This window comes from Odontomachus brunneus, unplaced genomic scaffold (genome assembly GCF_010583005.1).
Source record: "Odontomachus brunneus isolate Ranch 3 - 2012 unplaced genomic scaffold, Obru_v1 Obru_scaffold_125, whole genome shotgun sequence".
In the NCBI taxonomy this organism is placed as follows: domain Eukaryota; kingdom Metazoa; phylum Arthropoda; class Insecta; order Hymenoptera; family Formicidae; genus Odontomachus; species Odontomachus brunneus.
The window spans coordinates 1,008,410-1,031,638 of NW_022639575.1; the positions used below are offsets into that span (position 1 = coordinate 1,008,410).

The 23,229-nt window shown below is 41.3% G+C and overlaps 1 protein-coding gene and 1 long non-coding RNA gene across 10 annotated transcripts in view; one reads left to right on the forward strand and one right to left on the reverse strand.

Moving 5' to 3' along the window:
* Positions 1-23,229, forward strand: part of LOC116849744 (cadherin-89D) — a 55,438-nt gene that overhangs the window by 7,897 nt on the left and 24,312 nt on the right. For 8 of the 9 annotated variants that reach the window (XM_032827190.1, XM_032827188.1, XM_032827193.1 and 5 more), the window contains exon 2: positions 15,232-15,403. In XM_032827190.1, coding sequence (XP_032683081.1) covers positions 15,298-15,403 — 106 coding nt within the window. In that variant the 5' untranslated portion in view covers positions 15,232-15,297. Of the gene's footprint in view, positions 1-9,026; positions 9,533-15,231; positions 15,404-23,229 lie in introns of those variants that run through there. The other variant, XM_032827189.1, reaches the window with a different exon arrangement.
* LOC116849746 overlaps positions 1-23,229 on the reverse strand; it is a 43,212-nt gene that overhangs the window by 387 nt on the left and 19,596 nt on the right. The window lies entirely within an intron of this gene.

Below are 23,229 nucleotides of genomic sequence, written 5' to 3' on the forward strand. Positions count from 1 at the left end.
TCTGTTTCCTGAATCACTTTTACTTTACACCTCTACTCTGTAAATACACTTTGTATTGTATTATATCGTAACATGGTGAAAACAATTTCTCAGAAAGAATTAACATTTTATAATATGTTAATATATAATATTATATGTTAATCTATATTGAAAACATGCAATTTTAACATTTACATATGTCAATTTAATAGTATTTAAAGAATTTGGATAATTATAATATGTTAAATTAACATACTGGTATATTAAAACTTTAACAAAAAATATTAACAAGCACCGGTTTTAACACAAATACAAAATGTTTTTCACTGTGTACATTTATAATGTTTGGGGCGTATCTTTAAGTTTTATTACTCTCTTTGACACTACTGAATTATTACTGAACCTGCTCCAACCACTTAATTTTCTTTCTTTTTTTTTCTATTATATTTATTTTCTGTAATATTTTATGCGCTTGAGGGAATAATGTCCCACAGCGCACAGTACATGAAGCTCTCTTTCTCTCTGTCTATCTGTTTGTTGCCTTCCTGGAGACCAGACGGGGGGGAACCAGTATATCGGCATCTTAAGCGGACAAATCTGGAATAACGCTCCGTTCTAAAATCTACGGAGGTCAAACGGACGTCGCGCGACCTCTCGCTGAGTACCGTAAGATTCGACTGCGGATCGCCTCTCAGGATATGTAATTTCGGATGTGACTAACGAAGGAGCGTTCGCGCGAGCGAGGAGGTCGAGACCTCGGGACCTCGCGCGAGAGTTAAGGCCATGGCACGCAGAAAAACTTAAGCGGTAAGTAAATTGACCAATCACAGTCGCTGATTCTTGAACCGTGAGAAGAATCATCGACTGTTATTGATCAGTTTGCTTAGGAGAGACCGGGGCAATATGGCCCCAAGAGTATGTTGTTCATGTGCTTTTTTCAGCATTTACTTTGAAAAGAATAATAGGTACAAAATCGCGAAACTGTTTCCTTTCAAAATATAAATATTTTTTGTTGAGTTTCATTAAAATCGGAAAAAATATTATAGTTAAGAAATAAAAAAAACTGATTTGGTAATAATAAAATCAATTTTCGAGCCTCTTAAAGTTTTCTATTAATATTCTCCATGAATACAACTAAGCAATGTGTTAGAGCTAGCTAGAATGAAATTTCTTGCAAGTGTATGATAACAAATGCAATTTTCATTCAAGTTGTAACTTCTAAAATAGGGCATCTAGCCTCGGTCTCCCTTACTGCTTCCACCTTGCTGCTTAAGTTTTTCTGTGCGCTGGGCCCTTAGATTTCGACGAGAGGACGATCGATTGCCACGGCAAATGGCACGCTTTTCACTCCGGGTTCGCGACGCGGCATCCTCTCGCACGGCAAAAGCAAATACGCGGTCTCTCATGCATTTATTCCGCTCTCGATCGAGCAGATAACTCGTTGCCTCTGGATCCAATCCCCGCGCGCGCGGATCCGGAGCAGTTACGTAATCGGACAGAATAATACCGGTGCCGATCGCTCCCAGGACGATAACAATCTATCGAGACACCCCAGGGTCGCCGTCAAATGTGTGAGCCAAAGTGGAAAAAGAATAAATTGCTTTCATGCGCCTCTCACTGTACGTGCGCGCTCTCGTTCCATCTTCCGTGCGACAACGCGGATGCGACGGACCCGCGATCGCCGTTTCGGAATTGGAGTGTAATCAGGCGCGGCGGATAATACTTTCTTGATTCAATACTTCCTTGACTCTGCCGTCTCACCCCGTGACGACGACGACGACGACAAGGGCGAGGCGTCAAGAGCGTCGCTATCTCGAGCTGCGAGACGATGCGCGAGAGAGCCCGGTCGATCGGACGAAATGAAAAATTGGAAAACGCTAAGAAAGCAGCGAAAGACAAATGATACGGATGGAAGAGACGAGCAAACGAAAATTAATATTATTTGCTGGTCTTGATGAGAAATTCCACTTCTGTTTCGTCGGCTGGCGCTGTTCGTCAACATTTTTAATGCTTTTTCATGGATAGAGAAGATAGAAGATCGAGTCTAGATGACCCTAGGTTGCTTTTTTTAGTAATTTATCTTGAGAGGAACAATGGATACAAAATCGCGAAATGGTCCTTCTATTACGTGCGTAAATTAATCCAGTTTTTCTTTAAAGAAAAATTGAGTCTATTCATAAAAATAAATAATAAACTCGTCAATATTGGAAATATTCGCCATCATTTTCTAATACTTTTCTCCATCTATCGGGCAGCTGACAAATCCCCTCTCAAAGATAAAACATACAGACTTTCTTCCCCGATTTAAAATTTCCCGATTTAAAATCGGAATAATATTACAGTTATAAAAAATAGAAAAAACTTTGTGGTAGCACAAAATAAATTTTTAAGCCTCTCGAAATTTTGTATTAGTACTTTTTATTTTGTGAGTAAATTAATTTAAACGACGTGTTACTAGCTAAAATGAAGTTATAGTATTATTATTGCTCATAAAATGATTGAAATCAAACATATGAGTAAACGAAATAAAATTGACCCATAATTAAAGAACGGTATAAGAAATGTGGAACCTCTCGCGAGAGTTTGGAATCGTATCTTTGCATTTGAATTCAGAAGCTTAAGAATATCGGAAAAGTTTGCAAAAAGATTTCTACACATGCGTGATTAAATTCTCCGCTAAATATGATAAAATAAAGCAACATACATTTACGTAAGTTCTGTATACATAAAAAATACCAAAAAGATAGCGTGATTTCGTTGATGATAATCGTTATCGTTATATTTTGGGTTCATCATTCCTTTAATACATAGAACAAGGTTGCTTTCATCATATTTGTACAATTGCAACGATTAAACCTCGAAAATCCGAAATATGGGGTATCTAGATGTCTCTTTTATATTTTTCGGATCTCTAATATACTTGCTGGGACTGGTCCCGTCCCGACGAGATCGCGTGGAGGACGCGTCCTCTTGAACTTGGAGACGGTGCGAGAGAGCCCGTGTTGTCGGGACGAAATGAAAAATCGCGGATCAGCGGCGCGAGGCACTTTCCTCGATTTCGATTGATTTTAAAGTGCGCGAGACGTCGCGCCGTCCGAGAAAAGCGCCGATGGCCGACTTTGTCCGGCGCGGCAGGCCGCTCACGATTTATCGTAAATCGCGCGCCGAGGAAAAAGTATTCCGCACCGATGGCGCGCTTTCCACGTATCGCCCGGAGTTGCCAATGTTGGGCAAAATATATGTTTTGAAGGGGTATTATTGGCGAATGCATTCGCGGACGGTGAAGTTGTCGATCGTGGCGGTGAAAATTTCACTCGTTCCCGACGACACGTTGGAAACGACCGATAAAAGTAATAGGAAACCCATCAACGATTACATTCGACGATTTGCAAGTGAATCTATTGAAAACAAAACAAAATTTGTCGATAAATACTGAACTGTATGCAATAAAGCAAGATGATTAATGATCAACGAATATACTGGGTGTTTCAGTAAAAGCGAGCAATCTCTTAGGGGTGTATAAATTGGGTGAAAATAACCCCATAAGTTCACATAAACTGTCTCTCCACAGCACATAAACTGTCTCTCCACAGCTTTCTTACTCATTCCCGTGCGTGACAAACTGAGAACTGTTTAATGTCTATTACGATTTTGAACACACAGATCTATTTCTTTACAATTAAATTTGACTTACAAGTCTACCCGAAAGATACACTCCAATTTCTTTCTAATTTGGCACAAATGTAGAAGTACAACAAATATTTAGATCATATTTTTTTCATTTTGGCCCACTTTAAGTTTCACGAGCAGTTTATAGCTTCTTAATATTCTCACTCCTATCATCAACAAGTACAACAAAAATGTATAACAAATAAAATTAAATGCAAGTTGTGTTTTTGGTTTGCTGATTATGAATATGAAGTCAAATGTATAAAATAATTTGTACAAATAATAAAATGTTTAAACAAAATATGTAAAAGGTAAAAAGTTGAAAAAATTATTTATACAAATAATTTCTCGGTTTGGCCGAGATTCCGTACCATTTTTGACTAATTTAGCACAGATTGAAAATATTTCGGTTGGAATCTCGGCTAAAGAAATTTAGAATAGTTCGTGTCACAGCTATGCCGATTTTGTTAAAATTATTCAACTATATCTTGTATTCAATTGTATTTCTTATGCATTTTTGTTGTACTTGTTGATGATAGGAATGAGAACATTAAAAAGCTATAAACTGCCCGTGAAACTCAAAGTGGGCCAAAATGAAAAAATATGACCTTTTACTATAAAATATTTTTTGTACTTCTATATTTGTGCCAAATTAGAAAGAAATCGGAGTGTACGTTTGGGTATGTTTACTTGTTAGTTCAATTTTGCTTCACGCCAAAATGTTATTGTTTGAATAAAATTTTACCTTTTATATTCAAATACGTTTCTTCTTTCAAAAACCATTCGCTTTTCAAAATCAAGAATATCCTTTTCTTTTAGAACAAGATTGGAGAAACTTACGAAAATGTTCAAAAATCGAAAAATCCCATTCACCCCAAAGTTTAGGAGTTAAGAAATTTAGAAGTGACTTGCCCCTCGATTCCCTGATCTAACATTGAAAAATCTATCAAACCATCTTAACGACACATTCGCTTAGTACAAAAATAATACAAATCTGATAAGCAATATAAAAGTTACTTTCAGAAAATGCTTTTCTGAATTTTTTGGAGGTGAATATTTCAGCGAGAGTGTATTGTAGAAAAGCAATTTATGTAAACTTATTTTCACCTAATTTGTACACCAGAAGACCTTTACTGAAGTGCCTTGTATAATGATAATATAATAATCAATTCCCTGATTACTCGTGATTTCGTGTTCGCGATTTCGCGCGACCATTTATTCGAATAACACCTGATACTGAGAGGCAGCCTTGCGCCATCGCGCAGTTCCGCCCGCTTATTTCCGGGATCCAGATTTAAGGTAGAAATCTCCGGGTGAGACGGATTCTGTGCATTTCTATTTTTCTTCGGAAAAATGTTTCACCTCGCCCACATCGCGTCGTCCGACACGATATTGAAAAATCCCGGAACAAAAGGCTTTTTGATGACGGTCGGTTGAAGGTCAGCATTGTGCAATACACGCTACATTGCGACGGTAACGACGTTTATCAGGGAGCCTCGAAGAGAGATTCTGTTTTTATTTCAATCTGCTTCAATGAATAAAACGACTTAGTTTTCTGCGTATACGACTCTGCGTATTCGCATTTCACAATACACGACGAAGACGACGGGGAAGAATTTGCATTCTTTGTCGGCTTTGGCGAAGCCGCCTCTGCTTCCCGATTCCATAGCGGTCGTCGCGGAATCTTGTATCGGCAGGAATAAAAGCGGCCTCGACAACAGGTCTGGCATTTATATAAACGACAAATGGTTATGATTTCACGTCAATGATACCGTTCGCGAGTGGTATCGTACGTACTTCTGTTTTCCCGGCGACTGCTTCTGGCAATACGTGTCTCCTTTCACTTTTGCGGGCATTCCCTGCGTAAAGTTTGAGCGTCGCAGTGAAAGAACATCGACAACACTCGTGTTCCGTCCATCTCGATAATTCCTCGACGTTCTAACTACCCGGCCCCCGCGATCGGTTGGAGCTCGTAAAGACGAAGGGCGCGGAAGGGGTGCGAAGATTGCGGAAAGAAAAGGAAAAGTTGCCCTTAGACGAGACGGCGCCGACGGTTATTACCTCTTCCCCATAACGACGCAAACAAGTAGTATAGCGTAACGGTCCAGAAGCGGCGAAGTAAAAGGAGCGAGAACGGTCGGTGAGCTACGCGTTTATCTGTCCCCGACGTGCAACTGGCCGCGCTAATTGCACTCGTGCTCGCAAAGACGTCTCGATTATTTCCGCTTTCCCGTCAGATTTCCGATTTATGAACTGTCCACGCACGAACGGAGCTCTCTTAAGGCGAATCGATGTTTCTGAACTGAATCAGCAAAGGGAGCGTTTTAGCAGCCAATAATCATCGAATATCCACAGTTTTTCGGTGGAAACATTCCCTCTTCACAACTTGTCTTATGCCTCACTGATTTTGATCAGTAGAGGTAAGATTTCACTACGCAAAGTCTTGGTAGCGATCATGTAATCTTTCCCTAAAAGCGGAAACGTGAAAAGTGAAAAGTTTCACGTGAACTCGACGGTGACCATGCAACTTCTCGCCATAAAAACGTGAATGTTTTCACGCGGAACTTTTCGTTTTTTCACAAGTTCACCCTGAGGGAAAAAATACGTGATCATAGTAATACATAGTAGTACGCAAATCTGTGACATACTGTGTGAAATCCAACTTTCTGACGATGGAATGAGCGGCTTCCGTGCGATTTGTGTAGGCAACGACATTGTCTGCGTTTGCAAACTGCAAATTAATAATAGTCATTGCACTGACAAATAATATCTGAGAATAAAAAATATTTATTTAATGAGAACTAATAAAAAATATTTACCAAAGTCTGAATTTTTTTTACTTAATCAGAATAAACAATTACTTTAAAGTTAAGATTTTAAGAATGAGAAGTTAAGCTTTTAAGGAAATGTATATTCTTATTTATAAAATAATTCTTTCATCGATAAAGTTACTCCCCTTACTTCTCCGACTTTTCAATTTGAAAAGTAATATTTTACATTAATATAAGTAAATATGTTATTAGTGCTCATTGAATAAATGTTCCTTTTATTTCTTAGACATTTTTCTCTTAGTATACTATCAACTAGTTTTCTTTTAACGAAATTCTACTGATTGCAGTGTCATATTTACAATTAAACCGTTGGTTACATAAATATAGCATTTCAGTGAGGAATACTGATTATAGCTTGAGAACGAATCGGCTGAAAATGAAACTGGAATGTTTCCATCTCGCACTGTCGGAACAGTTTTATCGTGCAATTCTATTGAGTGTTATTTCTTGATACTGATCATTAAGCTCGCGACTGGATAGACCGAAATTGATGAACAATCGCAAAGAACAAAGCGACCGTTGTCGAACTTTCCTGCGTTTTGGCACGCTCGATAATGCTATGCAAATGTCAATGGTGAAACTGTCCTGCCGGCGCTCTCGTGAAAAGCTCATTATGCGAGCAGATAAATTCTACGGACCGCCACGATGAAATCTCTGTTATTACCTGGATTGCGATTGCGCCGTTCGTCGTTTGATCGATCTAATGCTTTATGAGACACGCGTCCGCATTATCGCTTCATTTTCATGCCGTCGCGTCTAATTGAGAGCGAAGAATTGTCTCGTCGATCGACGGCGATTTTAAAAATTGCCTTGAAATGAACGTAAAACGGAGACAAGAACCCCGTGAAGGTACATTATAAAAAATAAGAGGACAATGCGCGCGCCATTACAGTCCATCGTTGAAACCCTCCTTTTTAAGTGCGCAGGTATTTTGTCTTCTCGTTCTTTTGATGGAAAGTTATAATCTTATACACTGAGAAAAGAAGTGCACAAATATTTATTCGTCGGATATAAAGTTTATCTTACAGAAATAAACTTCATTTCACACAGAAATCAATTTTATCTCGCAGAAGTGAACTTTATATCTTAAGATCAAATGTTCAAGTATTGTTTTTCTTAGTGTAGATGAAGTGAGGAAGATATATATATATTTATTTATTTACTTATTTATTTATTACTCGCGTCATGTACTAATTAGTTTGCAGAAAAACTGCACCTTTGTCGTCGCAAATTTCTGCAGGACCGAGAGAAATAGAAATAATTGTGTTAAAAAATGAGAAGAAATGTACAGCATTTCTTCTTTAAGTCACAAAGATCTCTGAGACTCACAGATGCGAGATTGCAATCGTATGAATGACAAAGAACTTGATAATGAGCTCACGAAGCGGGTGACGCTGTCACTTTCTTAAATTTCACAGGAATAAGCTTTATATCCCACAAACAAGTTTTCAAGTATTTTTTCTTGGTGTAGATGAAACGAGAAAGATATATATATTCATCGCGTCACGTACTAATTAGTTTGCAGAAAAAACTACGCTTCTGTCGTCGTGAGTTTCTGCAAGACCGAGAGAAACAGAAATAATTCGTTAAAAAAATGAGAAGAAACGTGTACTATTTCTTCTTTAAGCCACAGAAGTCACGAGAGACTCAAAGATGCAAGATTGCAATCTCGTATATGTAACGATGAACTTGATGTCATGATAATGAGCTCACGAAGCGGGCGACGCTGTCGCTTTCTTAGATTGCTCGACAATCGGAAGAAAAGAAAGAGGATTTCTAAAGAAATCCGGAAGGGAATGGGAAATCTTTCCCCCCCGCGAGCTGCGGCTATTTCAATTTCCCATTTTCTTCGCGCGAAATCGTAATCTCGTTAGTCGCTGGGACGACGAGTTGGACGTTGATAGCGTAATGATGAGTTCACAATATAATGGGTGGACACTCTTTACTTCTTAGATCTTCGACGCACCGAAAGACAGAACAGAACGCGATCTTTCAAGTGGACGTTACAGTACCGCAGAGAAGGGGAGGGAAATCGCGTGAAAGAGGCGTACCCTCGGCCGGCGGTTTTAACGAGCACAGGAGGAGGATTTACGTTTCGAGAGAAAGAGGATCGCGACTCTCTCGACAGCGAAATCGAGGACCATGAACTTGACATGTCAGTGTCATAACAATGCACCTGCGAGCGGTCGCGACGCCTTCGGCCTCTCGAGCGCGTCTATAAGGAGCCGAGATCATGCCTCCGGGCATTACTACGTCAATCGAACGAGAGAGCGCCGCCAAAGGGGGTTCCGGAGTGCGGAGGAAGTGAGGTTCCCCGCGGTGTGTGTGCTACACGGCACACGAGCCGAGTATCGCGCTGGTCAGTGGCCGCTGAAAGCGAAAGGACGGTGCGAGCTCTCGAGAAAGGGGGGTAAAGCCAGGAGTAGGCACGTTGCTATAGTATACGTGCAGCGAGCATTTAGCCATTCCTTCCTCGCACGGTCGAGGCACGTAGCGCGGCCCCCGTCGCCTCAGGTACGGATCACCTGAAACCGATACGGGACGGTACGTGACGACGGGAAGAGAAGCGCGCGTGTTCCAGGTCCCGCACGTGTGGGGAGGACGAACGTGTCCGCTGAAAGTGCGGAGGAACGTGCGATCAACGTCCGAGCGATCGCCGGCTCTGGTGCCAGTCACTCGTGATACGTGAAACGCGAAACTGGGCGAAAGTTTCGCGGCGTGCCCACCTGGTGGACGGCGAAAGAGAGAAAGGACAGAGGAGGAAAGACAGACAGAAAAAGAGAGAGAGAGAGAGGGAAGGAGGGAGGGAGAGAGTGGCACTCTCGGAAGGAATCCCGGAGGAGATTTCGTCCGACGACGCCGCCGGTGTCTCGGTGTGTCGTTCGCTTTTATTACCTCGCGCAGGGGTGCCGGACAGTTCACTCGGTCGGAGAGTGTCCTCAAGCAGTGTCCTCCAAGAGTGCACGCGAGACCTTGGGTTTCCGGTGCGACGTTGAAGCCCCCTGTCTGCCGTGCCGTGTCGCCGAACTTCCCTCAGCAAGCAGTCGAGCAAGGTCAGTGCGGGGAGGGATCGCAGCCGCGGGCCGATTGACTCTATGGGTTTCCCACTGGAGATCCCTTACCCCGTGCGCTGTCACCGAGGAGGTTTCCTGGACTTAAGTCTTAGTAAAGTTCTTCAAACATAAGCGTCGGGAAGTGATAGCGCACGGTTAGCCAGCGAGTGCGACACGCTGGTGGTATCGCGGGATCGATTCCTCGATCCGGACGGCACGCGATAATCGCGCTCTCGCTGCCGTCATCGCCACCGTCCTGGCACCGTAGCGCGATGTGTACACTCTCGCCAGTCGACCGCGACAAATCCCGTTCACTCGTGAAGCGCGAACTGGAGCGAAAGTTTTCAACTGTTCTCCGTCGCCAGCGAACGAGAAACGGGCGGACAAGCGATTCCAGCCGGGTTCTCGAAATCAGGGACGGCGACCAGCGAAATTCGCATCTCGCGAGTCCCGAGAGATCGTCGGAGTCGGATGAACAGAGAGCTCATCTCCAAACTGCTTTAAAGTCCCGCTTTTGTTTTCTTTTCTCATTTAAAGAGAACTGAAATAATAGAAGAAGAAGTGGATATCACAAAGGCCGTAGAAATCTTCGTAAGGGATAACTTTTGCAAAATGAATGAAAGACACTGCGGAAATAAGTTCTTCGTTTACGAGATGAGAAGCGCAGTATGTAGATCCACAGGAGGAATTCGAATGATCTTTATGAATTCAACGTGAGAGTAATGTTTCGGTAATTTATTCTCGCAATGTGGACGGTGTTGTGTTTCGGAATTAGTTCGAGAAAAATATTGCGACGGCCGAGCAATAACTTTGGATAATTCACCGATGATAAAATTAGTCGGTGCGAAATCTAATAATCTTGAAAGATCTATAAACGCGAGAGACATATCTCGCCTTATTTTAGAGCGAAAGTATGCGGCAAAATTAGTATCTTTTTATTTGATCTTAAAGTCATGGAAAGACCGGCCGATCTATTCGCACATCCGCACACATACATGCGATCTCTAGCTGTCTTATACGTAGAGATAAAAGTTTTGTTGAATTAATCTGAAATTTGTGTGTGGATATATTAACCAGCTTGTTGGGTAGATTTTTATCAGTTTTAATTAAACGGGACTATTTTGGACCATACGCAATAAATAAAATTGCATTTTCATTTATTACTCATTATTTTTACTCATTTTTACTCATATTTATTTTTTAGAAATTGTATTTGTTTTTAATCGAAAGTTGTCTCTTAAGTTGATAGTATATGATTATTTGGTTTGAAATTAGTCATTAAGTTGATTCGATCTTATATTTGAAGAACTTTACCCTGGCAGGATCAGGACTCGTCTAAAGACCCTTGGATTATGAGTCGTCTATCTTACGCGTTACGCCATTTCTTCAATTGACAAATCTGTTATATATTGTCTATATATGTTGTCACAACGTTGAATACCGGAATATTTAATTATAATAACTTAAAGTTGAATTAACGACCAATAGTTGTTTAACCCTTTCGCTACTAAGGAAACATGTTTTCCTCACCGTTAACTTTGTTCAATTGAATAAACAGTCTTTTCAGAACGTATCAGCTATCATTTACTCTATTTATTACCATTGGGATAAATATGTTCTCACAATAACCCCAGTAAGATATTAATGTGTCTATCTTTTTGGTGCCAAACATAAAATTTTTAATATTTTTTTGCCAAAACTACTTTATATATAAATGCATTTAATGAAGTGAAAGTAAAAAAGATTAGTACTTTTAAAAAACAAAATTAATAGCGAAAGGGTTAACCGAACATATCACGTTAATCCAACCATGTTCTTCCCCGTGTAATCATAATAACCAAATATGGATTGCATGTCATTACTACGTACGTAGTAACCAAAAACTCTGACTGATATTAAATATCCCAGTTTCCCCGATTCGAGATTTTGGTCCTATGTTAAACTTAGAATTCTACAACGCAGAAGCTCAGTTAGCAAAGCAGATTTAATTGTAATGATACAATTTACTTCTACTGATAACATCCGAAATTTTCACTTTCTTTAGCATCTTTAGACGCTAATTGAGTGAAATAGTGAGGCTGAAAGTAGGATCAAAATTTCGACTCAAGTAGGTTAAATAGAATCAGAGGAGGTTAATGTAGGTTACAGAGTATCAAAACAGATGTTGAATGAAATAGTAAGATTGAAAGTAGGACCAAAATTTCGACTCGGATGCATACCGGAAAATATCTCGCTACAATGACCAGAAATTCTGGTTGCTCCCGCCAAAACTGTCAACCAAACGTATGTCACGTCACTCTTCTCCTTCTCTCCGCAAATATTATCTCTCTAATATTTTGCGGAGATTACGCGCGTTTACGAATGGCATGTGAGAACTTAATCGATGCCACCGTGGGTGGCTATTATGGTGGTCAATGTCGTTTGTCTCCCGGTTGTCATCTCGACAATCGCTCGCTTCCCTTCCCCGCCCGATACGGGGGGATTGCCGGTGGTGCACGCTTAAAATCGCGCGGCGAGGCCGATCAGGTGCGCTATTTTTCCGTCGGTTCGATGACGCTTGGAAACTTCATCCGAGCGTGACAGCTTCGCCGTTCGCTCGCGGAACGCGAAACACGTAACTAATAGCCGGCGAAAGTTTTCCTGGCTCATTCCTCGGCTCATTCCGCCGGCCTATCGCACATGCAGGAAGTATCAAGTATACGCAGTATATTGCACAAGTCATAAGGAGCAAGTGCGCTCGAAAGGACTCCTCTCCAATATGCTCGTCTCTGGAGCCAATCACTCGAGTGGCTCCTGAGAGCACACTCGAGCCGTCATCCGCGTCATCCGAACGCCCGGATACTCCAGTTCACTATATCAGTCGCGCTTTTCGAGCCGCGGACAGCTGATTTTTATTACCCGGACCGCTGAATCGATCAGAGCTGTTGTTGCTCGCAGCGACTAGTTCGTCCACATCGCGTCATCACGCTATCGCGTTTTATCGCCGCCGAGCGTGTCCCTTGCGGGGATATACCAGGCGATCGTCAAAATGATCGCGTTCTCCATTCATGGTAGACACACGACATTTGAGACCCGCGGGCTAATCGCGAGCGAAAGTATTCCATCTATTGAATCGAGTCGTCGTGTGTGTACCTTTCCTCTGAAGAATACAACAGGTGAACGCGCTGAACGTCTCACGTTATTCTCACTCGTTCGTTTTACTTTCTTGCGGGGAACACATCGGAGAGAATAAGTTGAATGCTTGATTAACAATCGGGGGCACACTGCGAAGATGCACTTCTGTATTTTGCGAGAAGAGCAAGAACACTATTGTGTGCTCCCTCAATTTTGCGGTTACAGAAGTCTCGGAATTCATTGCAGGTGTGACGCGACAATGTTATCTTGATATATTCACCGACCTCTGTAACGCGACTCGCTCGAATAAGTCGATTGTTCGTTCCACGTTGAACTTGAAACACGTCTACCGCGAACGTTGCTGCTCGAGCAAATTCGATCGTGCAATTCTTTCGAATCTCTTCCGTGCGAGCTCTACTTTTTATCGAGGTTGGCGATTTCGATGGTGTTCCGCACGAATCCATCAATGATGCGCGTCACGCACGTGCCAGCTGCGTCTAGCCGAGACAAACGACATTTGCTCGCGAAACGCATCAATCGCTGGGGAAGGGCGAAAGTTTCACCTTTTACCGGCCGCCGAGCGCAGTCAGGAAGAGGAGACAAGATGAATGCGCGATGAGAGAGAAGCGTCTAAAAATCGTAATCGTGGATTTCTCTATTCCGAATTTCACACTGGTGTCTCAAGAGCGATCTCGCTTTAACGCCGTGACCGACTCTCTGAAAAAGACGCGCGCGCGCGCGGATATAAATAGACGACTGGTATTCCGCGGAAAATATCAAATTGATTGACAGGCATGAATCGCGTAACGTCAATTTGTACGAGTTACGCTCGCTTGTTCCGTCGAAAGTGAAATCGCAGCATGCAAGAACGTCGTCGTAGATCTTCACGTCGATTTGTCGCTGCGTTTTTCGCGTTCTGCGCACACGCAACGCTTTTCCAGAATAATCGCCAAGTATCAGGCTGCGAATATCGCGAAACCAGTTGTCTCGAAAGCATTGGATCGATATTTATATTTGAGACTGAGATAAAAGTACCAATTACAACAATCTGTCTTAAAACAATTTAAGATTTACCTAATTCTGGACATTCTTGTTGTTTTATAGATCTTCAAATACAGATTTTCAACTATTTAACTTTTTAACATACTATATATATATATATATATTTCTTTTTATATATGTATATAGATTTTCTCTATGTGTGTTGAGAAAAAATTTAAATCGTATTTAAAAAATAATAGTGTCCAAAATTGAGTATATTTGGACATTGGTACTTTTACCTTACAATTTGCGTCAGAATAAACGATTTTAACTTTCTCTCTCTCTCCTTTCCTTTCTTTATTTGGATCAAATTTCCCACTAAAGATATGATCAGGTCTAAAATAATAGTTGGGTAAATAATTTAATTAATCTTTGAATAATGTGATGAGATAGAAATTTTTACGGAGAGAATTCTATAATAAAAATTACTATAGAACTTCGTAACTTAGGAATAGATCGACACTCTATAGTAATTCACTATGCTTTTACATTTCATGTGTGATATTTATATTTTACGAACTGAAACCATGAACTGCATCATGAAAACACTTGCTATGTTTATATTTTCGACGAAATGTATCCTTTAGCAAGATTTAGCAGACCGTACTGACAGTATGTTTTTGGACCACTAAAAACACACAGTAAAATTGAAAAGAACTTATACGAAAAGAGACTATAACATTCTCTCTGCGCGGAAGCGAATAGGGTGAATTCGATTACACACTATTTTGCTGAGAAGCGCAGAAATTCTCTTTTCTCACTCGCTGTTTGTTGGGCGTGGCGAAAAATCGCTTAGTATGTCAATATAATGGAAACGTGGCGTCGATGTCCGTAATTTCAAAATACGCAGTGTACGTTGGCAAGATCGAATCTCGCGCCGGTGGTCGCGATTGCAAAACGAACGTGTTGCTTTCCGCTCGGTGTAAGGTTAATCGCGGGGGAGGAGGGGAGAAAGCGGGAAGGTAAATAAACTTTTCCTTCTCTGGGATCAACGCATCAGAGCGCATTGTTTCTCCCTTAATCGGGAAGCGCGTGCGAGAAGCACGTCAAGCGGAGCGCACACCTTTTGCGACGCGTGTGGCTATCCGCTAGTGATGGCTTCGAGACACATTCAGAACGTAACTATTCGTGAAATATGTTTTGAAATTCTGAAACAACCCGTGTCCCGAACGTTTAGAAGTGCTCGGAAATCAGCTGTAGTCACAATTTCACACACCTGTGCGTTACTAATCTCAATACCCTCAACAGCGTATCACCCTTGAATTTTCGTTCGCGCATTTCTCTTTCTGTATCCGCGGGGAGTGATTCGCTCTAAATTCCTGTGCGAAGCGAAACGTTGCCGCTTTTATCGAGAATGCCTTCCGTCTCGCGCACTGCCAAGACCGGGATTCAAACACGCTCATCGCTGCTACCCGCGCAGGATGCGCGCACCTTGCACGCGCTCGTAAGGTGCACTTATAATTAGTGCAACCTGCGAAGACGCGGCGTCACGGTTCCGCGCCTTCGCCAGGCAGACGTCGACTCACCGTGAATAATTTCAACAGGGATGTACGAGAGGACAGCGTGACTGACTGACTTGACGCACACCGGAAGCGGAGAAGGGACCGAAAATGTCGCAACGGAGGAGGACGTCCACCTTTACCTCGTCATCGCCGCATTCCTGGCTGATCGCGGCGGTTTCGCTCATCTTCCTCGTCCGAGTGCAACATGTAACAGGTATGTGCGCGCATAACGTGAGTTATTCGCCGAGGCGAATTGGCCTAATCACATACCTCCAAGAGACGTCCTAAAGACGTCCAGAAGACGTCTCTACATCCTGAGAGCGACCTCAAGACGTACCTTGGAGATTTGTGCTGTCTGGGATAAAAGCGGGCCGCAATTCTAGTCAGGATTGCGAGTAATTCCAAATTTTTAAATGAATTATTGTATTTAATTGACGATTAATATAAGCCATTTGGAAACCGTTTAACAGTTGATTTCAACAAATTCAATCGAAAATCATTGACAATTGGTTTCAATGGATTTAATTAAAGAACATTCAATTAACGATTGATATAAGCAATTAAAGATCATTCAGTTGATAATTTGACAATTTTAATTATTTTAATTATATGAGCAAATTCGGTCGGTTCAATCGAAGATTGAGCTTGGTGACGATTGATCAGTATTTCTTTCAACGCAGGTTCTACTCAATCAGCGGCATTTTTCACGATGCTACGATGTTCTGAGAATGAATATTATCCACAAGACCAATTGTACAACTTTGAGTAATCGAACGCTCTTCGATTGAATCGATCGAATTTGCTCATACCAATAATCAATTGAACAGTCTTTAATTAAATTTGCTAAATTTAATCGTCAATTAAACGGCCTTTAGTAAAATTTGCTAAGTTCAATTGTTAATTTAACGATTCCCCTTGCTTATATCAATCGTCCATTGAATCTTTAATTAAATTCGCTGAAATCAATCGTCAATTAAGCATTCTCTGATTTATTTTGCCCGAATCGATGGTCAGTTAGTCGACTTGAAATGTTCAAGTCAATTATTCAATTGAGAAAAAATCAATTTATACTTTCATAACTCTGGTTCTAATAATCGCGCGACTCATCAATTACCAATAATCAATTTGAACGAAAAGAGGACGTGATGTTGATAAGATTCAGACGAAAGAATTTCGCGAGACACGCGAGAGTCGGCTTCGCGCTCAACGAGGGACGCGCGGCATTGCGGCCGGGACGTTCTGCGGAATCGCATACGGGGAAAATTGCTCGGGTAATGATCCATCGGTTGAAGCTGAAGATGGCAAAATTGCGGAACGCACGTTGAATGCCACAGACTCAACTTCGGCATTGCAGCATCGCCGCCGGGTGGCACCGAAGTATAATATAATGGATGACTGCGCGGGTTTCCGTTGGGTCTAGCGTGCGTGCGTGCGCGCGTGCTACGCTAATCCTCGCGGATTAGTCGACGACACGTAACGGTAAACGCGCAGCGGGAACCACGTCGAACGTTGGCGAACGCGCCACCGACTAACGAGATATCGAATTAATTTCTCGGCGGGAAGGAGTCATTAACGGACCGCCCGCAAATTATGGCAAACGCGATGTAAACGCGACCGCGATCTCACGATCTAAAATGGTAACGATGGGAATCAACACAGTCCATCGCGCCGGTCCAAGGCACGAGCAGAGAGTAACGACTGTTACTCCTCCGCTACGCCGGTTTTCCTACGCCTAAAGTATCCGTGTGTGTATTGGCGCGAACTGGCGTGTACGTATGCACGTGGGTGGGTGAATGGGTGGGTGTGTATGTGTGTAAGCGCGAGCATGCATACGTGGGTTCGCGAGCATTGTTACCGGCGACAATGCAGGAACTGCACAAGAGTACACTGCCACTCGAGCAGAAGCTGCTCTATATAGCAGCTAATTAGACTTCAGTTCGAATCCTCGGTCATCCCCGAGCGCCAAATCGCCGTCTAACTAATTGACATAGATCCGTCGAAGAAAAGTATTGACGCCTCTTTCTCGTCCCAGATAGCGTAGGTGTATTTCACGTATGTTTTATGTAGCGTCAGATGTATTTCAGGGTGAAACTTAATTGAACAAACCAGTCCGCTGAATAAGGTAAGATCAGCAATTCCGAGACACTTGATTCTAAACGTTTCTATTGCTTTGGTGTTCAAGGGGATACCGACATAATCCAGCTTTCGTATTTTGCACTGTTTTTTTTTCTATTTCGTTGTGCAGAATTGCAAGTACTTATTCAAGGTGAAAGTACAAATGTCCACGAATTGCAGAGTAGCTCTCATATTATAGAAGAAATGTGTAAGAAAAAATATGTAAAAATTAGTAAATATTTATTTGATGGAGGTGTATTCTAATAATTTACTTATACTAATATAATATATACTAATATATTAAACTATATTTCAAATAAGAAAATATACGTTTTCTTAAAACCTTAAAAATTTCATTTTTCACATGAGCAATTATTTATTCTATTCAAATATATAAGAGAATTTATATTTAAATAAACATGTTTTGTTAGTATATTAAATTAATAATAATATATTAATGATAATAATTAGTTATAATAGATTAATTAGTATATCAAATAAATATTTACTAATTTTTAGATATTTCTTTTCTTTCAGTATGTATCAAAAACATCAAGAAGTCTTGTGAATAAAAAAATTTATAACGGTATCCTCTTAAATACGAATATTTAAACTTTTAACATGAAAAATATATGTATAAAAAATATGCATATTTTTTTCTATGTTGAAAGTTTAAGGGCCGGTTTTTTAATGATAGTTTAAACTTAGATTTCAACTTAAATTCTGTTTAAACAAACGCATTGTTAGAATAGAATTTAAACTTGAATCCGAGTTTAAACTGCTATTGAAAAACCGGTCTTAAATGTTCATAATTAAAAACTGAAATAATAAGAACAGGATGAAAGAAAAATAACAAGTTCAGGATGAAGTACGTGTCGGGGCATCGGTGTTTCTATCTTGCGGGGAAATCAGACGATCGATTTTTGCCTATGTGATGCACTCTAAGGATATAAAATTATTTTTTATGTACGAAGCGCATGAAATTTATTTTATCGAGTTTTTTTTATAAAAACTGCGAAGGCACCGGAGGAATTTCACCAAGTCGTAATCATCGCACTGTACGGGCTGGGAAAGTCGCCGACGAACGAAGCGTTCAATCTCACGAATGTTCGATCCCGCGCTATTATTTGTGGAGCGTTTGCTCGTCCCTTCCTGGTTAAACCCAGGAGACGTCCGAGACACCCGAGAGATTCGCGCGAGGATAGGATACAACGTCGCGTAAACCGCTTGGCAGCTCGGAGACGCATATGTCCGAGCAAGCTTCAACGTCGTTCGTCCCAAACGTACGTGAAGGAGCTACGGAAGTGCACAAAAAGCCGGCTGACCCTGGCCCACTTTCGTCAAAGCTTCAGGGAGCGGGCTTATTCCTGTAAATGCAACGATGAGCGCGCGCGCGACACACATATACGTGCACATGCATATTCCAGCAGGAACATATGTGTGTCTCGTGTATATACGTGTGTGTGTGTGTGTGTGGATATCATGGCACGTGCACGGACAAGCGTAGTCATTGTCGCATACGTCGTATAATCCGTGCGTTCGGACGGAGATGTGCCGAGCGCTCGCGATTTTCTTGGCCCGCCCGTCTTTCAAAAGTAATCCTCCTCTCGCATCGACTTGAGAAACAGAGGAAGCTGAGGGGGAAGAAGAGACAGAGACAGACAGACAGAGGGAAAGAAAAGAATGAAGGACCGGGGAAACGCGATCCCCGCGAAGTGATTCCTTTAAAACGTCCGCAGCTTTTCGTCCGGGCTCGAGGACGACCCGATGTTGGCTGCAAACATGCGCTGACTTATAGCTCGATTTATGAGCAAACATTAGCGCTTTAGTCGATCACGCAACTTAAAAAGGGACATTAAAAGCGGGACGGTGGATTTTAACAGGGGGAACACTCCGGGTGTTCGGGCAGGACTCGACTTTCTCAGCGATCGTTGCTTCCCGACTTCTTACCCGTAAATCGATATAAAAAGAATTGTAGATGCGTATAAAATTGATAGGCGCGACTACTCAACCAATCAGTCACGCTATAACGAACGGAAATGAGCGATTATGATTCAGATTCACGAGAATTATTGACCTTTTTCCTCCATAAATCACAACCATAAATCGTCAATTCAAATGACGAATGTTAACAGGAAGTTAATAATAGTACAGGCGCGTTATATGTGTCGTCACGCGTATATAATTAATTTAACAACGGCCGCGTCGGTCGTTCTTGTGTTTAATCTCCCGGAACTGCATTATTAAACATCACGACCTGTCTTGCGCGTAATCTATTGGCGTTCGAGGCGGAAAGTGACGGACCAGAAGCCGCGACCGATCCGTTTGCAAGAAAACGCGTAGATCAGCTTCGCCTGTGAGACGGTTAGAAAGTGTAAAGTTATTTTTAACCGGCAGCACACGTACGCAGCGTCGATGGTAATTGGATCTAAGTCTCGCAATTAGTTCCACTGCGGTAAGCATATTCGTAATTAAGGCATAACCGATCCGCGACGGGACAGCGCGAGATCGCTCGCCGAATCGTTTCTCGGGGCAAGCGTGTCGCCTGCGAGAGATCGACTATCGAGAGAGTATCGGCAAATTAACGCGCGTGATCGGCTCACTCGATCGTGATTCATGCGCGTCGAGCGGCACGCGCGCGTTCCTCTTTGCAGACGAGATCTCTGCACTTTGAAATGGAGGCCAATGTCGTTTGGTCAGTTTCACTTCTGCACGGACAGAAAAGATTAACTACAGCAACAAGAATCTATGCATGCACTGAAAGAAAAAAACATCTAATAAATTAAACACTATATTTACTCGCGATGCTACATTTAAGTGCTAATAATACTTTTACTTATATTAATAATACTTAATATACATTATATTAAAAATATATATTAATATTAATAATATTTATATAAATGTAATCCTTTCTCCACACACTTTTCAAACGGGAAAGTTTGAAATGAGAATGTACATGTTCTTAAAACCTTGATCTTTTACGAAAGCAATTGTTTATTTTATTTAAATAAAAGAATTTAGATTTTAGTAAATATGTCATTAGTATTCACTGAATAATTTTTAGATTTTTCTCTCAGTGTATAGCCAGATCTCATTGTAATATATAGATACCTCTAAAAGTACTACAGCTGAAAATTTACATTTACTGTGCTACAGCAGTAAGAATATATTTAGCTATAAAAAAACCGATGTAGCAACAATAGCAGTGCGAGTTTTAGTTACTCTCAAAATTTTTTAGAGTGTAATCTCTCACTGAAAACGAATAAAAAGTGGCAGTGTTCTCGTTGGAAATGATAGTGAAAATACCGTCACTGGAAATCGCAAGAGTGAATATTTCGCTCAAGCTTGGAGTATGGATTCTGGCTCTATGTGTGTGTGTGTGTGTGTGTGTGTGTGTGTGTGTGTGTGTGTGTGTATGTGTGAACGGATATTCCAATCGATTAGAATGAATATATTCCTGTGACGAAAGTGTGCATCACATTCTTCAATGTCGAGTGAAAATATTCACTGGACGACTCAGAGTGGAAAATTGATCGAATATGAGTGAAAAATCGCTTAAATTTGAATGATTTAGTGGTCACACAGCACGCACATTTTAAGTAAAATTTTACTTTAAAAATTTTACTTTAAAAATTTAGAAAGCAAAGCAGCAAATTTTTTAATAGTCACAGCAACGAATATATTTTCAGCAAATCATGATTAGCTCATGCAGTGAGACCTTTTTTCTTTCGTATGAAGGACTCAGAATTTGCAAACGTTTAAAAATGATACTTACGCATAATATGCATAATACGTCGCATAATTATATCGGTTAATTAATATTTTAGTAATTATGAAATTAGATTAACTGGCACAAAATCTCTATTAAATTTTGAAACGTGTATAGACTCTTCGGAACACACATTGGTCCTTTTCTTTCCGATACACGATCAGATCGGTGTCGACGTCCACCGTGAAAAAGCATTCGCAAGGTTCGCGTGTCATGCTTCGCGCGTAATCGGGCTCGCATTCGCGTCGCGATAAGGTGAAAGTCTGACGCGTCGATAAGTAACAACCAGCCACCTGCGGCACTAGGGATCTAACTAAATTCTCACAAAGCAGCGTCGATCAACGAACGCGGATCGGCACTTGTCGCGAGCTGCGGAGCGAGCTTTGAAGCGGGGATAACTAATGATGCCGCCGCGTTAAACCGCCGTGACATAAATAGGGCAGAATAACAATGCATCAAGCGCGAACTTACCTTCGAGTGGATTGAGATTTATGAGATCGGGATGCGATAACGTGTTACGCAAGAAACCTCAACGCGCGCCGGCTTTTTGCCTCGAGCTCTTGATACAGAGAGTATCAAAAGGTAAGGTCAGGCGGAATTATCTTTTTTTCTATGTGTGTATGCGTGTGTACTGATGGAAGAAGGGAGAGAGAGAAAATATGTAGGATAAATAGTCTATATAGACTTTTCTTGTATCTCGATTTGCTGCGGTTTCTTTTTACCGTGCGTTTCTACATCTTCGGACGACGCGTGCGCGCGATGCGGGTAAAAAATAATCATTAGGTGTGTTTCTTGTTTGCGAAACGGAACAGAACGGCAATCACGCGGCCTGTCCGATCTTCCCTTATTATTAGAGAAAATGTTCGAAACCTCCTCCTCTCTCGCATGCGAGCGTGATCTTGTCGCGTCATACACACACACACACACACACATACACGTACACAACAGCAAATCCTGCACGCTCGCACAATCTGTGCTGCGTGAATTCACCTCGCCGGACTTATCGAGCCCTGTACGCCGTTTCTCTCGCACAATTCCTCCTAAGGCAAAATATGCTCATTTCTCTAACAACGGACGACATGAAACTCTATTAAATCGAGGCCTATAAACGAAAAGTATATAAACGAGAAATGATTTTCTCTACGTTCTCTACCTACCGCGCTGCACAGTGGGGACAAGTGAAAACTTACTATTAAAAAGTCGCTGCAGACCATAATTTTTAACCGATTAAGATGAATCTTCTTCAAAATTGATCATTAATGAATTTCAAAGAAAACTGCGGAGCTCGACTTAAAAAAAAAATCCTAAAGAATTTGCAATATTAATAACAATCTGGAAATTAGTGTTAACCAGAGAAATTGAATTAGAAGAATATTATTTTTAAAATTGCTTTTGCATTAAGATATCTGACATAAGAATTTCTGGGGTCGCCGAATATGAATATAATGTTAGAATTGAGATTTGACAGATGTCGATCGCGCTGTTAACTTTAAAAAATATATATTTTTAGCGAAAGGCTACATTAAGGATTTTGGAGGTGGCTGAGTACAAATCACATGTAAAGATTAGGATTTGATTGCTATCAATATTGCTGTCAACTATAAGAAAATGCATGTTTCTTAGCAGAAGTAGGGTTTTGTTTCGCTGAATGTGAATAATTTCCAAACTGTTTTATTCATATACTTATTAATAATATATTAATGAATTCAGGGGGCCCTTTTAAAAATCAGTTTTCCTTGAAATTCATTAACGATCAATTTAAAAAAAGATTCGATCCGTCAAGAAATATGGCCTGTACCGATTTTTCAACAGCAAATTTTCATTTATCCGCACTGTGCACTGACCTCATGCTTTGGCACACCCTGTAGGGGATTCTGTAACAGCGCACCACGAAACGTGGTAGTATTTACAACGCGTAATTGTGCTTCGCTCACGGAGTGTGGCTCGTCGAAAAAGCTCCAACGGTGACAAAAAGATGATTCGCGGCTACGTTAGCGGCGCGCTACTGCCCCTATACGAGATGAATCCTCGGGCGTATGGCGTTTTTACGACAATGGGTGTAGGAGGGTTGAAAAGAGAGAGAGAGAGAGAGAGAGAGAGAGAGAGAGAGAGAGAGAGAGAGAGAGAGAGAGAGAGAGAGAGAGAGAGAGAGA